The 23954-nt window shown below is 36.8% G+C and overlaps 1 protein-coding gene across 1 annotated transcript in view; it reads right to left on the bottom strand.

Moving 5' to 3' along the window:
• AK7 (adenylate kinase 7) overlaps window positions 1–23954 on the bottom strand; it is a 177037-nt gene that overhangs the window by 147672 nt on the left and 5411 nt on the right. The window contains exons 3-9 of the mRNA XM_053697496.1: window positions 23685–23793; window positions 20623–20717; window positions 20398–20508; window positions 16518–16601; window positions 11931–12019; window positions 7385–7475; window positions 7215–7292 (exon numbers count right to left, since the gene is read on the bottom strand). Coding sequence (XP_053553471.1) covers window positions 7215–7292; window positions 7385–7475; window positions 11931–12019; window positions 16518–16601; window positions 20398–20508; window positions 20623–20717; window positions 23685–23793 — 657 coding nt within the window. The remainder of the gene's footprint in view (window positions 1–7214; window positions 7293–7384; window positions 7476–11930; window positions 12020–16517; window positions 16602–20397; window positions 20509–20622; window positions 20718–23684; window positions 23794–23954) is intronic.

The following is a 23954-nucleotide window of genomic DNA, read 5'->3' on the forward strand; positions in this document are numbered from 1 at the left end:
GGGGATCCCAAAGAAGCATTTACAACCATTTGTGCCTTAATTGCAGAAGCTGTTTGTAAATAATTTCAGTGGGAAACCTAAAGTTTATGACAAAATTTGTGAAAAAGTGAACTTTTTTTTTTATTTGATGACATTTGGCGGTGAAATGGTGGCATGAAATATACCAAAATGGGCCTAGATCAATACTTTGGGTTGTCTTCTAAAAAAAAATATATACATGTCAAGGGATATTCAGGTTTTCCTGACAGATATCAGGGTTCCAATGTAACTAGCGCTAATTTTGAAAAAAAGGGGTTTGGAAATAGCAAAGTGCTACTTGTATTTATGGCCCTATAAATTGCAAAAAAAGCAAAGAACATGTAAACATTGGGTATTTCTAAACTCAGGACAAAATTTAGAAACTATTTAGCATAGGTGTTTTTTGGTGATTGTAGATGTGTAACAGATTTTGGGGGTCAAAGTTAGAAAAAGTGTGTTTTTTCAATTTTTTCCTCATATTTTATATTTTTTTAATAGGAAATTATAAGATATGATGAAAATAATGGTATCTTTAGAAAGTCCATTTAATGGCGAGAAAAACGGTATATAATATGTGTGGGTACAGTAAATGTGTAAGAGGAAAATTACAGCTAAACACAAACACAGCAGAAATGTAAGAAAATTGAAAAATGGTCTGGTCATTAAGGGGTTAAGCTCCACGGCGGAGCCACAGTCTTAAACACAGGCTTAATCCTAGCTAAAGCCTGACAAAAAGCCTGAACGTCTGGAACTTCAGCCAGACGTTTGTGTAGAAGAATAGACAGAGCAGAAATCTGTCCCTTTAACGAACTAGCAGATAAGCCCTTTTCTAAACCCTCTTGTAGAAAGGACAATATCCTAGGAATCCTAACCTTACTCCATGAGTAACACTTGGATTCGCACCAATATAAATATTTACGCCATATCTTATGGTAAATTTTTCTGGTAACAGGCTTCCTAGCCTGTATTAAGGTATCAATAACCGACTCCGAGAAGCCACGCTTTGATAGAATCAAGCGTTCAATCTCCATGCAGTCAGCCTCAGAGAAATTAGATTTGGATGGTTGAAAGGACCCTGAATTAGAAGGTCCTGTCTTAGAGGCAGAGACCACGGTGGACAGGACGACATGTCCACTAGGTCTGCATACCAGGTCCTGCGTGGCCACGCAGGCGCTATCAGAATCACTGAAGCTCTCTCCTGTTTGATCTTGGCAATCAAACGAGGAAGCATCGGAAATGGTGGAAACACATAAGCCATGTTGAAGACCCAAGGGGCTGTCAGAGCATCTATCAGCACTGCTCCCGGGTCCCTGGACCTGGATCTGTAACAAGGAAGCGTGGCGTTCTGGCGAGACGCCATGAGATCCAGTTCTGGTTTGCCCCAACGATGAATCAGTTGAGCAAAGACCTCCGGATGAAGTTCCCACTCCCCCGGATGAAAAGTCTGGCGACTTAGAAAATCCGCCTCCCAGTTCTCCACGCCTGGGATGTAAATCGCTGACAGGTGGCAAGAGTGAGACTCTGCCCAGCGAATTATCTTTGAGACTTCCAACATCGCTAGGGAACTTCTGGTTCCCCCTTGATGGTTGATGTAAGCCACAGTCGTGATGTTGTCCGACTGAAATCTGATGAACCTCAGAGTAGCTAACTGAGGCCAAGCTAGGAGAGCATTGAATATTGCTCTTAATTCCAGAATATTTATTGGGAGGAGTTTCTCCTCCTGAGTCCATAATCCCTGAGCCTTCAGGGAGTTCCAGACTGCGCCCCAGCCTAGAAGGCTGGCGTCTGTTGGTACAATCGTCCAATCTGGCCTGCGAAAGGTCATCCCCTTGGACAGATGTGGCCGAGAAAGCCACCATAGAAGAGAATCTCTGGTCTCTTGATCCAGATTTAGTAGGGGGGGACAAATCTGAGTAATCCCCGTTCCACTGACTTAGCATGCACAATTGCAGCGGTCTGAGATGCAGGCGCGCAAATGGTACTATGTCCATTGCCGCTACCATTAAGCCGATTACTTCCATGCACTGAGCTACTGACGGGTGTGGAATGGAATGAAGGACACGGCAAGCATTTAGAAGTTTTGATAACCTGGCCTCTGTCAGGTAAATTTTCATCTCTACAGAATCTATGAGTCCCTAGAAAGGGAACCCTTGTAAGTGGTAATAGAGAACTCTTTTCCACGTTCACCTTCCACCCATGCGACCTCAGAAATGCCAGAACTATCTCTGTATGAGACTTGGCAGTTTGAAAACTTGATGCTTGTATCAGAATGTCGTCTAGGTACGGAGTCACCGCTATGCCTCGTGGTCTTAGTACCGCCAGAAGTGAGCCCAGAACTTTTGTAAAGATTCTCGGAGCCGTAGCTAATCCGAAGGGAAGAGCTACAAACTGGTAATGCCTGTCTAGGAAAGCAAATCTTAGGTACCGATAATGATCCTTGTGAATCGGTATGTGAAGGTAGGCATCCTTTAAGTCCACTGTGGTCATGTACTGACCCTCTTGGATCATGGGAAGGATGGTTCGAATAGTTTCCATTTTGAATGATGGAACTCTTAGGAATTTGTTTAGGATTTTTAAGTCCAAGATTGGTCTGAAGGTTCCCTCTTTCTTGGGAACCACAAATAGATTTGAATAGAATCCTTGCCCGTGTTCCGTCCGCGGAACTGGGTGGATCACCCCCATTAGTAAGAGGTCTTGTACACAGCGTAGAAACGCCTCTTTCTTTATTTGGTTTGCTGATAACCTTGAAAGATGAAATCTCCCTCGTGGAGAAGTTTTAAAGTCCAGGAGATATCCCTGAGATATGATCTCCAACGCCCAGGGATCCTGGACATCTCTTGCCCAAGCCTGGGCGAAGAGAGAAAGTCTGCCCCCCACTAGATCCGTTTCCGGATAGGGGACCCTCTCTTCATGCTGTCTTAGGGGCAGCAGCAGGTTTCTTGGCCTGCTTGCCCTTGCTCCAGGACTGGTTAACTTTCCAGCCCTGCCTGTAACGAGCAACAGCTCCTTCCTGTTTTGGAGCGGAGGAAGTTGATGCTGCTCCTGCCTTGAAGTTACGAAAGGCACGAAAATTAGACTGTTTGGCCTTTGATTTGGCCCTGTCTTGAGGTAGAGCATGGCCCTTACCTCCCGTAATGTCAGCTATAATTTCTTTCAAGCCGGGCCCGAATAAGGTCTTTCCTTTGAAAGGAATATTAAGCAATTTAGATTTAGAAGTCACGTCAGCTGACCAGGATTTAAGCCATAGCGCTCTGCGCGCTTGGATGGCGAATCCGGAGTTCTTAGCCGTAAGTTTGGTTAAATGTACGACGGCATCAGAAACAAATGCGTTAGCTAGCTTAAGTGCTTTAAGCTTGTTCATAATTTCATCCAATGGAGCTGTGCGAATGGCCTCTTCCAGAGACTCAAACCAGAATGCCGCCGAAGCAGTGACAGGCGCAATGCATGCAAGGGGCTGTAAGATAAAACCTTGTTGAACAAACATTTTCTTAAGGTAACCCTCTAATTTCTTATCCATTGGATCTGAAAAGGCACAACTATCCTCCACCGGGATAGTGGTACGCTTAGCTAAAGTAGAAACTGCTCCCTCCACCTTAGGGACCGTCTGCCATAAGTCTCGTGTGGTGGCGTCTATAGGAAACATTTTCCTAAATATGGGAGGAGGGGAAAAAGGCACACCAGGTCTATCCCACTCCTTGCTAATAATCTCTGTAAGCCTTTTAGGTATAGGAAACACGTCAGTACACACCGGTACCGCATAGTATCTATCCAACCTACATCATTTTTCTGGAATTGCAACCGTGTTACAATCATTCAGAGCCGCTAATACCTCCCCTAGCAATATGCGGAGGTTCTCAAGCTTAAATTTAAAATTAGAAATCTCTGAATCCAGTCTCCCTGGATCAGATCCGTCACCCACAGAATGAAGCTCTCCGTCTTCATGTTCTGCAAACTGTGACGCAGTATCTGACATGGCTCTCACCTCATCCGCGCGCTCTGTCCTTAACCCAGAGCTATCGCGCTTGCCTCTTAATTCTGGCAATTTAGATAATACTTCTGTCATAACAGTAGCCATGTCTTGCAAAGTGATTTGTAAGGGCCTCCCTGATGTACTTGGCGCCACAAAACCACGCACCTCCTGAGCGGGAGGCGAAGGTACTGACACGTGAGGAGAGTTAGTCGGCATAACTTCCCCCTCATTGTCTGGTGATAATTTCTTTACATGTAAAGATTGACTTTTATTTAAAGTAACATCAATGCAATTAGTACACAAATTTCTATTGGGCTCCACATTGGCCTTTAAACATAGTGAACAAAGAGATTCATCTGTGTCAGACATGTTTAAACAGACTAGCAATGAGACTAGCAAGCTTGGAAATACTTTTCTAAATAAATTTACAAGCAATATAAAAAACGCTACTGTGCCTTTAAGAAGCACAAAAAGCTGTCACAGTTGAAATAACAATGAACCAAAATAGTTATAGCAACCAATTTTTTACAGTAAATGTATTAAGTTAGCAAAGGATTGCACCCACCAGCAATTGGATGATTAACCCCTTAATTCCCAAAAACGGATAACAATTTAATAATTAACGTTTTTATCACAGTCAAAACACACTGTCACAGGTCTGCTGTGACTGATTACCTCCCTCAAAATGAATTTTGAAGACCCCTGAGCTCTCTAGAGACGATCTGGATCATGGAGGATGAAGTAGACAGATTGTGACTGAATTTTTACTGCGCAAAAAAGCGCTAAAATAGGCCCCTCCCACTCATATTACAACAGTGGGGAAGCTCAGATAACTGTTTCTATGCAGAAAACAAAGATGGCCATGTGGTAAAAATCATGCCCCAATAAGTTTTATCACCAAGTACCTCACAAAAAACGATTAACATGCCAGTAAACGTTTTAAACATACATTTGAAAAGTTATGAAGTGTTATTAATAAGCCTGCTACCAGTCGCTTTTACTGCAGTTACGGCTCATACATTATTTCAGTATTAACAGTATTTTCAGAGTCAATTCCATTCCTTAGAAAAATACATTCAGTGTACACACACTCATCAGCCTAATACCAGTCGCTATCACTGCATTTAAGGCTGAACTTATGTTACATTGGTATCAGCAGTATTTTCTCAGTCAATTCCATTCCTCAGAAAAATAATTTACTGCACATACCTCGTTTGCAGGGGGCCCTGCATGCTATTCCCCTTTTCTGAAGTTACCTCACTCCTCAGATGAGAACAGCCAGTGGATCTTAGTTACGTCTGCTAAGATCATAGAAAACGCAGGCAGATTCTTCTTCTAATGCTGCCTGAGAACAAACAGCACACTCCGGTGCCATTTAAAATAACAAACTTTTGATTGAAGAAATAAACTAAGTTAAAAAACACCACAGACCTCTCACAGCGACCTATCTTTAGTTAGGCTGCAAGAGAATGACTGAATATGACATGTGAGGGGAGGAGCTATATAGCAGCTCTGCTTGGGTGATCCTCTTGCAGCTTCCTGTTAGGAAGAGATATATTCCATAAGTAATGGATGACCCGTGGACTGACTACACTTAACAAGAGAAATCCACCATTCCTCGTGTATAGAGAGAAAGACATTTTGCATGGTACTTCAAACCTGTTTCATTCACTTTAACCATGCTCTGAGAACATCTCCTCATCCATAAGAAGACTCCCTCTACTCCAACTAATAATGATTGGTATGCTTTGTAACAGTAGCAAAGGTTTTCTTTCACACAAAAATAAGCAGGGAAAAATGGTATTGCTAAGGTGCATCAAAAATCGTAACAACATTCTTCACAAAAAATCGTATGCTAGCAAAAAAGTAAAATTTATATGTAATTTACACAGGAATAAATCAAATTAAATATGCATAGCGTAAATCGTAATTGTAGTACACTGGATGTGCAAAACTTATATAATACAATATTATACAACATGCAAAGCGTAATTGTTGTTTTTTCGTAAAATGGGCTGAACATGGGCGTTCCATGGGTGTATATGAAAATGTCTTTCTAATCCCAGTGTAATTCTATAAAGATTTTCACACTGCAGATCTCATATTTTTTTTCCAACTAAAAGGTGGCGAGCTTTTTTCAAAACAACACGATCACTTATAACCTTAATAGAAAAACAAATGCATACGAAAAAATAGAGGAGCATAATGTGGGTTATATCAGCTGCAAGATTTAATTTTAAAGTGCTCCCCCTGCTCCCTGCTAACTTCGCACTAAGGAGTGAAGTGTCCCTGTCCAGCGAGCTCCATTACTTTAATAGGAGCCATCTCGCCACTCGCAAGGACTGCCCCATTTTTACGATCATTGCACCAGGGCAGCCTTGCGAGAGTCAGCAAGAAAAAGTAGGTTTGACCTGGCAAAGATTATATCATCGAGCCCTAAAACTTTACATTTATTTTGTCAATATTAAAACAGCTAATGAAACTTTAAAAAATACATCTACAGGTTATTCTCAGACTAATCTTTTCTTTAAAGTGAAGGTAAACTTTGATGAATCATTGCCCTGTTTTTAAAAATATTATTAAAAACAGGGGCACTTTCATTCATCAAAGTTTACATTTCACAGTTTTTGTAAAAATACTTACCTTTTATTCTAGAAGCTGCTCCAGCGCTTCCCCTGCCCGTCGCAAGTCTTTTCATACGTCACCAATGACGAATCCGGCTTCCTCCAATCACGGCTTCCCCCCCAGAGCAAACATTGCCTGAGGCTACGCCGTGATTGGAAGAAGCCGGGTTCTTCATTGGTGACGTAAGAAGAGACTTGTGACTTGCGGGGGAAGCGCTGGAGCGGCTTCCAGAATAAAAGGTAAGTATTTTTATAAAAACTGTGAAATGTAATCTTTGATGAATGAAAGTGCCCCTGTTTTTAATAATATTTTTAAAAACAGGGCACTGATTCATGAAAGTTTACCTTCACTTTAAATGCATCATTCTATCTATCATTTATTTAACGTTTAATGTCCCTTTTATAAACATCATACATATAATAAAAAATAATTCAATAAATACAAGACAGCAAGACTATTGGTTTAATACAGTTTTCTTTTAAGAAATGGGTAGTTAAAAAAATAAAAACAATGAAAATAAATAACAAACAAAAAAATATGCAGAATGATTAGATATTATTGCACATGAGTACACATATAAAAGTTAAAATGAATTACTAACATTTAACTCTTTTCTCAGGAATGCATTTTCTTTGGAAACACGTTGGATTTTTCCAGGACCGAGCTTAGTGCTGATACACTAAAAAGAAAAAAAAAAAAGGGTCTTTACATGATATATGAGAATTTTCTTAAACATTATTTTATCATTCATTTGTTACTAAGTAGTTTTACCTTAACAATTTCCTGTTGGGTATGTACCGAATCATCAACAGCAACTAAGTAGTGGGTCCTTGGTCGATGGTCCACGATATTTTGTATCACACTAAAATGAAACAATAGCAAAAATGTAATTTGTTCTGCTAGATCATTCATTTTCAAACCTGTCTTTAGGCCTCCCTAACAGGTCAGATTTTCAGGATATCTGAACTAGAGCACATTCAAAATAATCAGCTGATTAGTAAACAGCGCAGTTAGGACGGCATGGAACACCCTAATGTCAGGAAGGGATTAATGCTGTTAAAATGATACCATGGCTTTTAGAGATATTTTTTAGAAGATTATTGTTAATTTGGGAAATTTCTCTTAAATTATTTATCAGGGTTAAAGGGACATAAAGACCTTATAATTACAAGACTTTTTGCAGTGTTGCAATGAAAGACATACATGCCTATAATGCTTGCTGCTATTGTTTTTTTTAAATTGTTTGCATTGTCCTATCTAATCCTCACTGCTCAGGCCAGTTAGGGACAGATATGCAGCAGGGTTAGGATTGTAATGTATGCAGTGTGAATGCACATTTCTCACTATTAGAAAACCTACAATTTGCAGAGTTAAATTACAGGAAAGGGGAACTGAATAAAATGATGAAAGTATATTGCAAAGTTTTCTTTACTTTGAGTAATTAAAAATGTTATATTACAAGTTCAATGTGTTTTATGCAACCTTTATGAAGGGACATGAAATCCAATGTTTTATCATGATACGGACTGAGCTTTTTGCTTTAAAATTCCAATTTTGTACTCTTTGTATCATTTGTTGAAGAGCATACCTAGGTAGGTAGAATGCACCCGTCTGCAGCACTATATGGGAGCTGTTTTGCAATAATGCTTTAAACAATGCTATACGCTTTTGAGCACTAGATGGCAGCAGTGTTCCCCCTAAAGTGTGTGGTAATGTTGGCATGCACCTTCCCATTTGGTGTAGCAGACTCAGCATATCAGCCTACGCGACACTCGAGGGATGTGGACAGTGATGTTTTTATTTCAACAATGCCGTGACAACTGAGCTGCATGGCGGTGCTTGGCCAACAGGGTATGAGCACGATGATGCTTGAGCTGCCAAGGGTAACAGTAACATGAGGGGGGGGGGCAGATAGGGGGCCGGGCAGCAAGGTAAGGTAAGTCACTGGGATCAGTACTAAAAATACTGAGTTGCAGTGGGGGCAATTGATCTCTTGGCACTGTGTGAATAAGTGGTCCCCTGTGTATGTGTTTGATACCTTGAAAGTATAAATGGTCCTGAGGGTATGTGTGATCATTGTTTGTAAATATGACCCGTTGCCTGAGCATATGAATGACCCGTGAGTGTGAACCACTGACAGTGAATAAGAGAACGTGATAGTGTGAATAAGACCCCTTGCCTGAGTGTATGAATGGCCCCTGAGTGTGAGCCTCTGATAGTGTCAGCTCCTGACACTGAGTTTGCATAAGACCCTTTGCCTGAGTGTATGAATGGCCCCTGAGTGTGAGCCTCTGATAGTGTCAGCTCCAGACACTGAGTTTGTATAAGACCCCTTGCCTGTGAGTATGAATGGCCCCTGGGTGAGCCTCTAATAATGTCAGCTTCTGACACTAAGGCCTAGATTTAGAGTTTGGCGGTAGCCGTGAAAACCAGCGTTAGAGGCTCCTAACGCTGGTTTTAGGCTACCGCCGGTATTTGGAGTCAGCCAGGAAAGGGTCTAACGCTCACTTTCCAGCCGCGACTTTTCCATACCGCAGATCCCCTTACGTCAATTGCGTATCCTATCTTTTCAATGGGATTTTTCTAACTCTGGTATTTAGAGTCGTGGCTGAAGTGAGCGTTAGAAATCTAACGACACAAAACTCCATCCGCAGAAAAAAGTCAGTAGTTAAGAGCTTTCTGGGCTAATGCCGGTTTATAAAGCTCTTAACTACTGTGCTCTAAAGTACACTCACACCCATAAACTACCTATGTACCCCTAAACCGAGGTCCCCCCACATCGCCGCCACTCGATTAAAATGTTTTAACCCCTAATCTGCCGACCGCCACCTACGTTATACTTATGTACCCCTAATCTGCTGCCCCTAACACCGCCGACCCCTATATTATATTTATTAACCACTAATCTGCCGCCCCCACTATCGCTGACCCCTGCATATTATTATTAACCCCTAATCTGCCGCTCCGTACACCACCGCCACCTACATTATAGCTTTGTACCCCTAATCTGCTGCCCCTAACACCTCCGACCCCTATATTATATTTATTAACCCCTAATCTGCCCCCCTCAACGTCGCCTCCACCTGCCTACACTTATTAACCCCTAATCTGCCGAGTGGATCTCACCGCTACTATAATAAAGTTATTAACCCCTAATCCGCCTCACTCCCGCCTCAATAACCCTATAATAAATAGTATTAACCCCTAATCTGCCCTCCCTAACATCACCGACACCTAACTTCAATTATTAACCCCTAATCTGCCGACCGAATCTCGCCGCTACTGTAATAAATGGATTAACCCCTAAAGCTAAGTCTAACCCTAACACTAACACCCCCCTAAGTTAAATATAATTTAAATCTAACGAAATAAATTAACTCTTATTAAATAAATTATTCCTATTTAAAGCTAAATACTTACCTGTAAAATAAACCCTAATATAGCTACAATATAAATTATAATTATATTATAGCAATTTTAGGATTTATATTTATTTTACAGGTAACTTTGTATTTATTTTAACCAGGTACAATAGCTATTAAATAGTTAAGAACTATTTAATAGCTAAAATAGTTAAAATAATTACAAAATTACCTGTAAAATAAATCCTAACCTAAGTTACAATTAAACCTAACACTACACTATCAATAAATAAATTAAATAAAATACCTACAATTACCTACAATTAAACCTAACACTACACTATCAATAAATAAATTAAATAAAATACCTACAATTATCTACAATTAAACCTAACACTACACTATCAATAAATAAATTAAATACAATTCCTACAAATAAATACAATTAAATAAACTAATTAAAGTACAAAAAATAAAAAAGAACTAAGTTAAAAAAAATAAAAAAATATTTACAAACATTAGAAAAAAATTACAACAATTTTAAACTAATTACACCTACTCTAAGCCCCCTAATAAAATAACAAAGCCCCCCAAAATAAAAAAATTCCCTACCCTATTCTAAATTACAAAAGTTCAAAGCTCTTTTACCTTACCAGCCCTGAACAGGGCCCTTTGCGGGGCATGGCCCAAAGAATTCAGCTCTTTTGCCTGTAAAAAAAAACATACAATACCCCCCCCACAACATTACAACCCACCACCCACATACCCCTAATCTAACCCAAACCCCCCTTAAATAAACCTAACACTAAGCCCCTGAAGATCTTCCTACCTTGTCTTCACCATGCCAGGTTCACCGATCGATCCAGAAGAGCCTCCGATGTCTTGATCCAAGCCCAAGCGGGGGGCTGAAGAGTGACGTCCATCCTCCGGCTGAAGTCTTGATCCAAGCGGGCAGAAGAGGACATCCGGACCGGCAAACATCTTCATCCAAGCCGCATCTTCTATGTTCTTCAATCCGATGATGACCGGCTGATCTTCAAGACCTCCATCGCGGATCCATCCTTCTTCACCGACGAATTCCCGACGAATGACGGTTCCTTTAAGGGGCGTCATCCAAGATGGCGTCCCTCGAATTCCGATTGGCTGATAGGATTCTATCAGCCAATCGGAATTAAGGTAGGAAAATTCTGATTGGCTGATGGAATCAGCCAATCAGAATCAAGTTCAATCCGATTGGCTGATCCGATCAGCCAATCAGATTGAGCTCGCATTCTATTGACTGATCGGAACAGCCAATCAGATTGAGCTCGCATTCTATTGGCTGATCACTGAATGTGAATATGACCCCTTGCCTGAGCATATGAATATCCCCTGAGTGTGAGCCACTGACAAGCTCCTGATACTGAATGTGAATATTACCTTGTTGACTGAGATCATAAGTGTTCTCTTGGGTGTGAGCCCCTAATACTGAGTGTGGGCCTAAGTTTTAAGTTTAATACCATATATATATATATATATATATATATATATATACACAGTATGTATGTATAGTGCCGCACTCAAAAAAAATTAGAGGGAAGATTGGATGGTAGCTTCATATCTCGGGACCTAAATAAACATAGTCTCCCCCACCAGATCTAACTCTGCTAAATCAAAAAATGCTGAATTAAGTTGGGCTGCATATCAACAAATCTGAAAGAAAAGATTCACTCCAACTTGGCTGAATTGCTCAAAAGTTTGAAAAATAGCATTTAACATAAAATGCCACATCTAACTAAAATGATGGATGCACTACTGTGCAGCCGTATTATACAGTATAATAAAACAAAGACTCTAAATGGACATTGTACTCTACTTATAGATGGTACAAAAAAAGATTAGAACAATTTTTAAAGAGCCTGGATGGGCATTACATACGTTTATTGTAGACATAAAAAAACTGTTAAAACCTTTACCTAGCCAAATCATTAATATGTATTATTGGGATAACATTAGATCCATCTCCAAACACAGGTAACGCAGAGGTCTCTCCAAGCCACGCTTCCTACATAAAATATAAAAGAACAGAAAAGAGACACAGTCGTTTTTTTTTTAAAATTTTTTTTTTATTTAAAGGTGTGCAATGTATACTGTATGTTTAAAGCGATATGAAACCCAACATTGTTATTTCATGCTTCAGATAAAGCATATGATTTTAAACAACTTTCCAATTTACTTCTATTACAAATTTTCTTTGTTCTCTTGGTATCTTTTGTTGAAAAGCAGGGACATATGCTTAGGAGCCAGCCCATTTCTGGAGCACTATATGGAAGCAAGTTTGCAAGAATGTTATCCTTTTGCCCTTTAGTGATCCAGATGCCTACCTAGGTATCTCTTCAACACAGAATATAATGAGAACAAAGCAAATTTGATAATTTACTCACAAAAGAAAATGTTTGGGCTTCATATTCCTTTAATTATTATTATCAAATTATCCATAATTATATCACATTGATAGTAGCCCCTCACTTCTATATAGCTGACTTTAACTATGAGTTTAACCTCAACAGTATAATGAAGCCCCTGGTGGAATTTATACCTTGAGAACAGTGTGTCTCGCAAAAGGCTCCTTCTTGTATTTAAGCATGTGAAGAGAGGGCCCACAAAAAAAATCATAATTTAAAAATCATATGAAACAAATAAATTAGTTGTGGAAATAAAAAAATGTACTATATAAATGCTATTGTTAAATCACATTAAAAAGTGTAACAATTGTTCTGCAAAATTTATATTTTTCATAAACATTTAAATTTTTATTAAAATTATGCAGGATTTTTTTTTAAAGTGATAGTAAACTCTGTAGAAAATTCTTTATTGTAGAAATTTTTTAAAATACAAGAGCCATAAAAACAATGTAGATTCAAAAGTCTGGAAAGAGTTCAAGTGCCATATATGTTTCAGGCCTACCCCTAGCCCTTGGTTACTGACATGTTTCAAACCTCAGTCCAGACTGCAATTTAAAGCTAATTTGTCCAAAAATGTGTGTAATTAATGCTTAAAGAGATATCAGCTCAAAAATAATGGCCTACTTTTTACATAATCAAGGTTCATATCATCCTTATAAATATATATTTTTTTTGTATGTACATTTTGAAAAATAGCATCATATATGTAAAGCAGTCAAGGAAAAAAAAAGTGTCAAATCCTATATAATATCTACATAAACCACAATTCAAAATAATACATGCAGTATTATTAAACATTGATCTCAAATATGTGCATAGAGATAAAAGACAGAGATAAATCAAACCTAATTAAAAAAAAAAATCAGTAAAACAAATTAACATCATTGATGGAATTTAAAACACCCAGATGTTTAGTTTGTAATTTGAAGATCCAAAAAAAGAGTTTTTTTGGATCTCTCCCTCTTCTGTGTTTGGGAAAATGATCTATTCCTTGTACTTGTAAAAGGCTATCTCTAGAACCATGTTCCTGTCTGAAGTGTTTTGCTATTGGTGTATTGCTGTCAGAACTGTTAATGTCTCTTAAATGTTGTAATACTCTGTCTCTTAGAGCACATTTAGTGCGTCCAACATATTGTTTGTTACAGACTTTACATGTAAGTAAATAAATAACGTGTTGTATTGCACGTTATGTTGTATCTGATCCTGTTGTTTTTTAATCAAACTTATTACTATTTTAATGTGTTTCCATGTTTTAGAGATATTGCCATTGCATTTATGGCATTCAACTCTAGTAGGAAGCCAAGTGTTTGTTTTTTCCCTGGTAAAATGGAGGGTGATAGAATATTTCTCAGTGTCTTAGCCTTTTGTGTAGTGAAGTAGCAACCCCCTGAAGTGATAATGTTTAATTTGTTATCGCATTTTAATATTTGCAGACAATTTCAAACAATACTGCATATTTTTGAATAATCACGACTATATGTTGTTATAAACGTTGGTTTCAAATTTCTTTGTGCTTTTCGAGTTTTGTATTGTAACAGATTACTTATGGGGATGCAATCAACTTTAGTTTTTGTTTGATTTAACAAATGTTCATTATAACCTCAAACTTGTAATCTCTGTTGTGTCACAATGGCATGATTTTGGTACGTATTCTCATTTGAACAATTTCGTTTTTATGTATATATTGTCCATATGGTATTGATTGTAATGTATTTTTGGGATGGCAAGATGTTGAATGCAATATAGTGTTTCCTGATGTGGTTTTTCTGAATAATTCTACTTCAACAGAATTAAAATTAGATTTAAAGGGACATTATACACTCATTTTTTCTTTGCATAAATGTTTTGTAGATGATCTATTTATATAGCCCATAAAGTTTTTTTTTTTTTAAATAAATGTATAGTTTTGCTTATTTTTAAATAACATTGCTCTGATTTTCAGACTCCTAACCAAGCCCCAAAGTTTTATGTGAATACTGTCAGCTACCTTCTCCAGCTTACTCCTGTTTGTGTAAAGGGTCTTTTCATATGCAAAAGAAGGGGGAAGGGGGGGAGGGTCTTATTTGCCACTTGCAGTGGGCTTTCCAGCTACCTTTTCAACAGAGCCAAACTGACAGCTTCTAAGTAAGTTTTTAAATAGTTTTATACTGGATTTTTATATCAGTATCTGTGCATCTTATTCTTTATAGTAGTGTCTATTAAATGCAGTTATATGAAAATGAGTGTATACTGTCCCTTTAAGTGTGACATCTAAGAAATTAATCTGAGATGTGTAGTGCTTTAGAGTAAACATAAGATTAAAGCTGTTAGTGTTAATGTATTTGTGAAATTGATGGATGGATTGTTCATCTCCATTCCAAATAAGTAATACATCATCGATATATCCTCCAAAGTAAATTATGTTCTATCTGAAGGGGTTAGTATCTCCAAAGACTTGACACAGCTCCCAGAACCCCATATAGAGATTTGCATAAGATGGTGCAAATTTAGCACCCATAGCTGTGCCACGTCTGTGGAGATAGTACTTACCCTCAAACAGTAAAAAGTTGTGAGTCAAGAGATACTCTACAGCAGTGTGGTGTAAAAACTGCTTGTATCATAAAGAGTGAAAGTGCTTAAAAAGTGTTCCAATACATCCAAACCTTTTGTGTGTGTGGTATTGAAGTGTATAAAGCTGATACATCAATGGTTACAAACCTATATCTGTTTTGCCAACTAATGTATTCAATTTGATTGATAAGAGCAGTTGTATTTTGATTTAGTGAACCGATACCTGCCACAATAGGACAGCCAGGGGGGATTAAAAAGATCTTTATGTAATTTGAGAAGGTAGTGGAAGATTCTGAGGTATCAAGCTATCTGCTATTTCTGAGGTGATAATACCATTTTCTTTAGCCTCTTCCACTATTCTACTTAAAATTGGAGAATAAAGATCTGTTGGATCAGACTTGAGGGATTCATATGTGTCCTTGTCATTTAGTTGTCTGTCAGCCAAATAATCAACTTTTTTTAATATCACTATGTTCCCACCTTTGTCCGATTCCTTGATCACTATACTCAAGTCATTTTTGAGATCAAAGCGTTTTCCTCCTGAGGACTCAGATTAATTATACTATGGTATCTGTTGTTATTATGTCATATACTTTTTAATATAGATATAAAAAAAAATTCCCAGCACTCCTCCGCCCAATTCAAAAGCAAATTTTTCTGTGACCTAACAGTTTGAATTGTTGTCCAATCAGAGATCTCCCTATATGTCACTTTTGTTGTAGCTAGAGTGCTGATTGCAGAACAATTCAAACTGTTAGCTCCCAGAAAAATTGACTTCTGAAGTGGGTGGCGGAGTGCAGGGAATTTGAATTTTATAACTATATTAAAAAAAGTATAAGTAAATTTATAGCGCAATTTTGTTACAACTGATAAATTAAACTCCATCTAAAACATCACTAACATTCAACAATTCCAAATCTGTATTTATAAAGTGGAGAGTTTACTATCAGTTTAATGTACAAATTTCCTAGCTAGTGCATTTGCAAAAAAAAAAAAAAATAGAGATTTTCCCACTTATAGTGGGTTGGACAGCAGTGTTCTATCGATGTAGCTTATAGTAGTCTAAACATTCCCCCCTGTATATCTCGCTGTTTTATCTCACAAACTGAAAGTGGCAAGATTGGGCCAAGATATGCAAAATATTTATTACCCTGATATAAAACTATATGCATATGAAACTAGAGGTGATTATAAGATAATATATACTAAAAACATAGAAATCTGATTTGTAATATTCTCTCTGCTAACTTTGCTCTCCCCGGTAAAGTTGCCCTTTCCAGGTAACTCTATTACTATTTACAAGCAGCATTTTACAACTCACAGGGATAGCCCACTCTTTAAAAAAAAAGAAAGAAAAAAAAGATTTTCCTAAGGGCAGCCTAATCTAATGTCAGCAAATGTCAGATAATTGGGCCCATAGTGACACCTGGACAAAAAAAATATATTGTACAGATGAACAGTTCCCACTTACAGGCTAATGCTTTCAGATGCAAAGCTCATTATTCTTCATAGATATTCTAGTTAAACTTACATTGTGCATCATCTTACCTTGAAAAATGTGTGCAAAACTCCTTCATCTGCTCCATACGGAAGGCCAGAAGCAACAACATAGGTTGAAAATCTACCTTTGTTCTATGAAAATAAAACATGTTTTTATTTCAAGCCTCAAAAAATATTTTAATTTTTCCATATGTCTAACCCTCCCTTCTTTGAAGCTTTCTGATTTTTTTTGTGATTAAAAACATATGAAATAATCATACTGACACCTAGTGGTTATATTTGACTATAACAATTGCTTTTTTTACGAACTGCAGAGTAAAAAATGTATGAAAATTAGCTTTTTAAGGCTTATTTGTGTATATTAAAGGTCTGATTTTGTGTTTTGAAGCCACAGCCTAATAAAATAGGTTGAGCTTGTAGGTATAATCAGATCTCATTACTGTATCACATTGTGCACATATACCTGCTTCTTTATCTTATATCTGTCCTTAAAACAATCACCAATACTTTGAGAGAACAATGGAAAATCAACATTTTATTACCTTATCTCTGCTTTATCACACTGAGAGTGTAATTTCTTCTGCTGGCTGTGTTTACAAAGCTTATCTATAGCTGGTACGCGCGGCCACAAACTTTCAGAATAGGTGGGGATACCACATGCTAAATTAACCATTTCAAATGCCAATATAAGGGTAAAGGAGCTACTTGTAAACAATTTAATACACTCCAGCAGGTAAAGTGGATCATTGGGAACGAATTAAAGGGGAGAAAATATTTGAGTAAACTGTCCCTTTAAACCAAAACAACGACATGTAAATTGAATTCAAGCAATGTTTTCAAATATTTTGTTTTTGCAAGACCTGAGATTGCCTATTCTGTATGTTTAATTCTATATTAGCTTAGTGAGCACCTAGGCATATATATAGTTTAACAGACATTGTACTAAATGCTTTTATCATGCATATTAAAAACAACATTATACATGATGATTCTTTTGTCTGTGGAAAAGTAAAGTAAAAGCTCGTTAAATGTAATCTAAAACTAATATAGCAGTATCATTTGTGTACATCCTACTAATACCAAATGGCTCACAGGTGGTTCTTAATTAATGCTCACTGGCTGATAGGCAATTACTGCTAATGCTCATTAAAGGGACATGGAAGCCAAAATTAAAGTTTCATGATTCAGAAAGAGAATACAATAGACTTTTCAATTTACTTCTAATTACTTCTGTTATCAAATTTATTTTGTCCTCTTAGCATTCTTAATTGAAAAGCTTAACTAGGCAGGCTGAGGAGCAGCAATGCGCTACTAGTTGGTGATTGGTGAAGACACATATATGATTCTTGATATTGGCTCACTAGATGGGTTCAGCTTGACCTCAGTAGTGCATTGCTGCTCTTGAGCTGACTTTAACTATGTGTTTAACATTGTTGCAGGAGTAAAACAGATTTATATGCAAGCAATAGTACAATAGGAAACTGGTGTAACACAGAGCATTTTCTTTTTATACGTATACCCCTTTTACTGGTGTACTTCCTAGTAATGCTTATTGGCTGATATCTACTTCCTGCTAATGCTTATTGGCTGATATCTACTTCTTGTTAATGCTTATTGGCTGATATCTACTTCCTGTTAATGCTTATTGGCTGATAGGAGAAAAGTGCATAAGCAGGGTGTACTCCACTGATATGGCTTTATTAATTTCAATTTTAAACTGCTTTTAATTCAATTTGTAGGCAAAAAGTCAATATGTTTAAGTGTTGTTTATTTATACTAAAATCATTGGTACATTGTCCCTTTCATTTTCAATTACAAGATTTGCCTATAACTTACAATCAGCAACATGATAAAAATAAATTATACTATCAGCTCAACATCCGTGTATATCCCCTTGTTCTTCCCAGAACCTTTTTAAAGGGACAGTCAACACCAGAATTTTTGTTGTTTTAAAAGATAAATAATACCTTAATTACCAGTTCCCCAGTTTTGCATAACCAACACAGTTATAATTATACATGTTTTACCTCTGTAATTACTTTGTATCTAAGCCTCAGCAGACTGCCCCTTATTTCAGTTCTTTTGACAGACTTGCAGTTTAGCCAATCAGAGCTGTCTCCATGGTAAATTCACGTGCATGAGCTCAATGTTATCTATATGAAACACGTGAACTAATGCCCTCTAGTGGTGAAAAACTATCAAAATGCATTTAGATTAGAGGCGGCCTTCAAGGTCTAAGAAATTAGCCTATGAACCTTTTAGGTTTAGCTTTCAACTAAGAATACCAAGAGAACAAAGCAAAATTAGTGATAAAAGTAAATTGGAAAGTTGTTTAAAATTACATGCCCTATTTGAAACATGAAAGTATTTTTTGGACTTGACTGTCCCTTTAATGGGCACACCAACCGGATCATTTTACTGACCACCCGGCTAAAATTTAAGCCAATATTAATCTAAATTAGCTAATATTATTTTTTTCAATGTTTGTTGCACAATTTGACATTACATTAATTTATGTTAAATTATTTAAAGGGACACTAAACACCAGCATTTTTGTTGTTTAAAAAGGTAGATAATCCCTTTCTTACCCATTCCCCAATTTTGTATAACCAACACAGTTATAATAATACACTTTTTACCTATGTGATTACCTTGTATCTACGCCTCTGCAAACTGCCCCCTTATTTCAGTTTTTTTGACAGACTTGCATTTTTAGCCAATCAGTGCTGGCTCCTAGGAGCTTCACGTGCCTGAGCTCAATGTTATCTATATGAAGCACATGAACTAACGCCCTTTAGTGGTGAAAAACTGTCAAAATGCTTTCAAATTAGAGGCAGTCTTCAAGGTCTAAGAAATTAGCACATGAACCTCCTAAATTTAGTTTTCAACTAAGAATACCAAGAGAACAAAGCAAAATTGGTAATAAAAGTAAATTGGAAAGTTGTTTAAAATTACATGCCCTATTTAAATCACGAAATATTTTTTTTTTTACTTTACTGTCCCTTTAATGAATTTGTTCCTTTAGTAGCTTATATAACATTTATAAATAATAGAAAATATTATAATATTGCAAAGTATTACACTGCCCTCACATGGCTACTTCCTAATGCACCCATCTGGCTCCCTAAATCCATAATACCCAATTAAGTGCAGATTACAAACATGCTCATTAGACATGTGCATTCAAACTTCTCAGCACTAAACAAACACCGAAGATGGACTTTCACAAGAATAAATCCGACTCTGAAAATTGCAGAATGTGGCTTGTGGCCGCCATCTTCTGCATTTGTTTAGTGCCGTAAATGTCTGAATGCACACGTCTAATGCCCATATGCTTTTGTGCTTCTGCATGCTGCCCTGTGCTGCATGGGAGTAGAAAAGAATCCAATGTTTAACTTTTACATTTTCCTGACTCAGATAGAGCATGCAATTTTAAACAACTGTTCAATGTATTCCCAGTACCAAATTGTGCATGTTTTTTGTATTCACACTTTCTGAGGCATCAGTTCCTACTGGGCATGTGCAAGAGTTCACAGTGCATATGTATATGCATTGTAATTGGCTGATGGCTGTCACATTATACAGGAGGTAGAAAAATTTGAAGTTTGTCAGAAAAAAAAATATCTACTGCTAATTTGAAATACAGTTCTACTGTATTTAATTGTCCTTTAACTTATAGCTAAGAAAAGTTATGTCCAATCATTTATTTAAAAAAAAGCTGTTTATTACTTTAGAAAAGTTTATTTTCTATCTACGATGTATCTATAAACTATGAAGACATTTGACCTATTTAGAGGTACAAATATTATCTCCTGTTGAGATCTGTGCAGCAGCAGTTTGTTTAGATTAGGTTTAAGAAAAAAAAAAACACTATACGTAAATTTTGTTTACTATAAATAAATATGTTCTAAACTGCATTTAAACTCACTGATTTTCCATGCTTAATCACAAGTTTTTCAACACTAAGGTGATCTTTAAAATTTAAGTGACACTTCCGTCTTCGATAGTCATCTTCTGTGAAAGGAATTTCAGGATCATCCTATAAAAAACACATAAAAATGTATAAATCTCAATATTTTTCCAAATGAAGCATTAGTTTTATGTTTACAAATTGCATTGCATTATTACGAGGTATACAGTATATTGCACATACCGGATCAAGAGGTTTACTTCGTGCCCATGTCATGACTGTAGAAATCAGTATGAACATTTTTGGGTTTTCAAAATTTTGAATCTCCGTGTGCAGTGCTTAGAAATAAAAAATGTATAGATTATTGTACAGGAAAACAAAGCATTATTAGCAATAGCTGTACCAATAAACACATAATAAATAAAATTCCAAGGTAAACACAAAGAACAAAAAGAAACTAGATACAAAAAGGCAGTAAGATATAAAGAGATGTGGTTCATGCGTGTCAGAGAGAAGCATTAGATTATATGAGTGAATAAGGAAAGGACAGTCAATGACTTGTAGGGAAAATATTAGACATGTGCACGGGCAAAAAAAACTAATTTTATCCTTAAAGATTTGGTTCAGAATTTTCGTGTAACTTGGTTCGTCAAAATTACGGACCTAGTCGTGTTCAGTTCATCCAAATATTCAGGTCCGAAATTAGTTCAAAACAAAATTTTCTCACTTACAGGCCAATAGGAAGCCCACAAAACAATACTTTTAAACAACAAATAATTACACTGGTACCTGTTTAGCGTAATTATCCTGTTTACCTGTTTATCCTTTTTTTTAAAATAAATTTTACACCCAACTGAAAAGGTACGATACTAGAGTGCTAGACAATAAAGCAGAGTCTACAGAGCAAACTGCCAAGAGCCAACATATATATTTTACACCCAAATGAGAAGGTACGATACTAGAGTGCTAGACAATAAAGCAGAGTCTATAGGGCAAACTGCCAGGAGCCCACGGTGCCCCCACTGCAATAACAAATATTGTTTCACTGATATGAGGGTACTAATAGTATATGTAGTACTAGTAACAGAAAAACAAAAATGGAAATCTATACTACTAAGCAACCAAGCCCTGCCAGCCCAGCAATGCTCCCACTGCAATATATAAATTAAATGCTACAACTCTAACACTGAACAATTATAGAAAAAGAAATTTGTCCTCAGAGTAAAAAATAAAATAAAATATAATTCACTACTGTGCAGTTGCACTGTGATGCTCTCACTGCAAGAAAAAACCTCATTCTGCGCACAACAGTCTTAAAATTTTAAACTTTTTTCTCCAACAAAGATAAGGCTCAGACAGGAGCTCTATCAGTCCAGCAATGCCGCCACAACAATATATAATTACATGCTACAACCCTTTAATGCTAAACAATTAGAGAAAAATAAATCATTGCTTCCAAGAGCAAAAAAGAAATACTGCACTACTGTGTAGTTGCACTGTGATGCACTGCACTGCAAGACAAAATATGATTCTGCACACAAAGGTTTGTTTTTTTCCACAAAAAAAACAGCACACACAATCAGAAATAGCTGACAGAGGCACTGTCATTATTATGTGAATGTAAATTTTACAACTACTCAAGGCTCCTAATACTTCTATTACACATCGTTATTCAAACCGCCAACTTTTTAAAAAAAATATAAATCATTTTATATAAGTCCAACCCGCTCTATATGTATCTCTAAAGCGCGCACCCGTGGAGCCCTTACTATGCACATGCGCTAAAAACCTTGGTACTCAATCTGCGCATGCGTTTACAAACCAAAATACTTACTGTGCGCAAGCGTGAAAATAGTATATACTTATGGTGCGCATGCGTTAATATCATATATCCTCAAAGCGCAACATAGTGTTCAATGAATGAATACTTTCATTGAATACTATTCTGTCAGTGAACGCAGCCGAAAAATATCTATCTCTGCCTCTTACATATAGAAATTTTAGCAATGTAAGTATAAATACTTTATTTAATATCGGATTTCATGTTCGGATATACAAGCCTATATGATATGATTATGTCTAATAGCCTGTATTATTACAATATATATTTATATCTCAAATATGAATCTAATATCAGATAATACATATCAAAAACAAATGCAAATAACAATTTATCATTATGTACAGTTTTGCTATTCCCTTTTTATGTTACTACCAATAAAATGCTGAAATATATTTAGCGATCACTAATAACACTAATGAAATGTAATCTTACAAATTCTTGATGTTATTTATGCCTGATTTACAATATTATTTAATTTTTATAACATTAGCATTGAAATAATTTAATTTGGCAAATAAATAGTTGATAAAAAATAACCCCTCTATAGATGCGATCGCTATAAAAATATGGCAATTAGAATATTAGCAAACTTCAAAGTGAGTGTTATTTCAGCATTGATACTTACTTGCAAGTGTTTGTTCTTAGCCGGAATTTGTATATGGGTCTTATAGAGCATGCGCAGAAGAAGTGCACGACCTGTTGCAAAAAAGGGGTTGAATGATCTGGGGGGGGGGAACCAGATTGGCAATCATTGGCAAAAAGAGGGACAAAATGACGGGCGGAGGAATTGTGGGTCAGAAAATGAAATAAAAATGTATATATATTTTTTTGGTTTTGCAGGTACACAAAAAAAAATGAATTAAAGCCCCCCTAATTTCTAGAGATTGCTAATATGGCGATAAATACTGTTGCTTTTACATTCACTTTAATGTTGTCCCCTTTTGCTCTAATTTAGAAAATTGTGGGTTTTCCAACTCAGGTTACAGGTGAAGTGCAGACTCCATATTTAACACTGCTATAATACATATATATATAATTTAATGTCCATATAGCTACTGTCCATCTTATGGGGCAGCTGGTAATTATTAAAACCCTCCCAAATATTTGACATTAAAGACAGGGCATACAGGGCCAGAGGCAGAACCTGAACAGTGTGAAGGTGGGACCTAAAGACCTTGGGGCAGAGTTTGGCAGCATATGCCCAGCATGGGAACAGATACTGGGCATTCCTGGGTGAGGTCTGGCCAGTCCAAGGTATCTCTGGGAGTAACCAGCAGCAGATTATGGACAATGCCACAAATTGCCAATATACGTGAGCATCAAGGTTCACACTGTAGCTAATTATACAGCAAATCAACTTTATTTAGTGCTCAAAATAGGACTTAACTGGTAACCAAACAGAACAATATTATTGACACAAGATTCTGCCAATCATTTCAAACTAAGTGACAGCTGCACTCACCAGAAGCTGCCCACAAAGCTTCGTCAATCTGAGACGCATCTTCTGTGATATTGTAAACAATTATATCACACTCTAGCAGGTGGCTTAACAACTCGTCTCGGTTTGTGATCTGAAAATCAAATTGTTGTTTTAGTGGAAAACAGAAAAAATCTACTTTAAAATTTTTATTTTTTTACAATAGCAAACAAAGGTACATGAAGTACAACTACATAAAGGGATATTAAACACTAAACAAATGTAAGATAGAATGACGTGTTGAAAGCAATACTT

This window comes from Bombina bombina, chromosome 1 (genome assembly GCF_027579735.1).
Source record: "Bombina bombina isolate aBomBom1 chromosome 1, aBomBom1.pri, whole genome shotgun sequence".
NCBI lineage: Eukaryota > Metazoa > Chordata > Amphibia > Anura > Bombinatoridae > Bombina > Bombina bombina.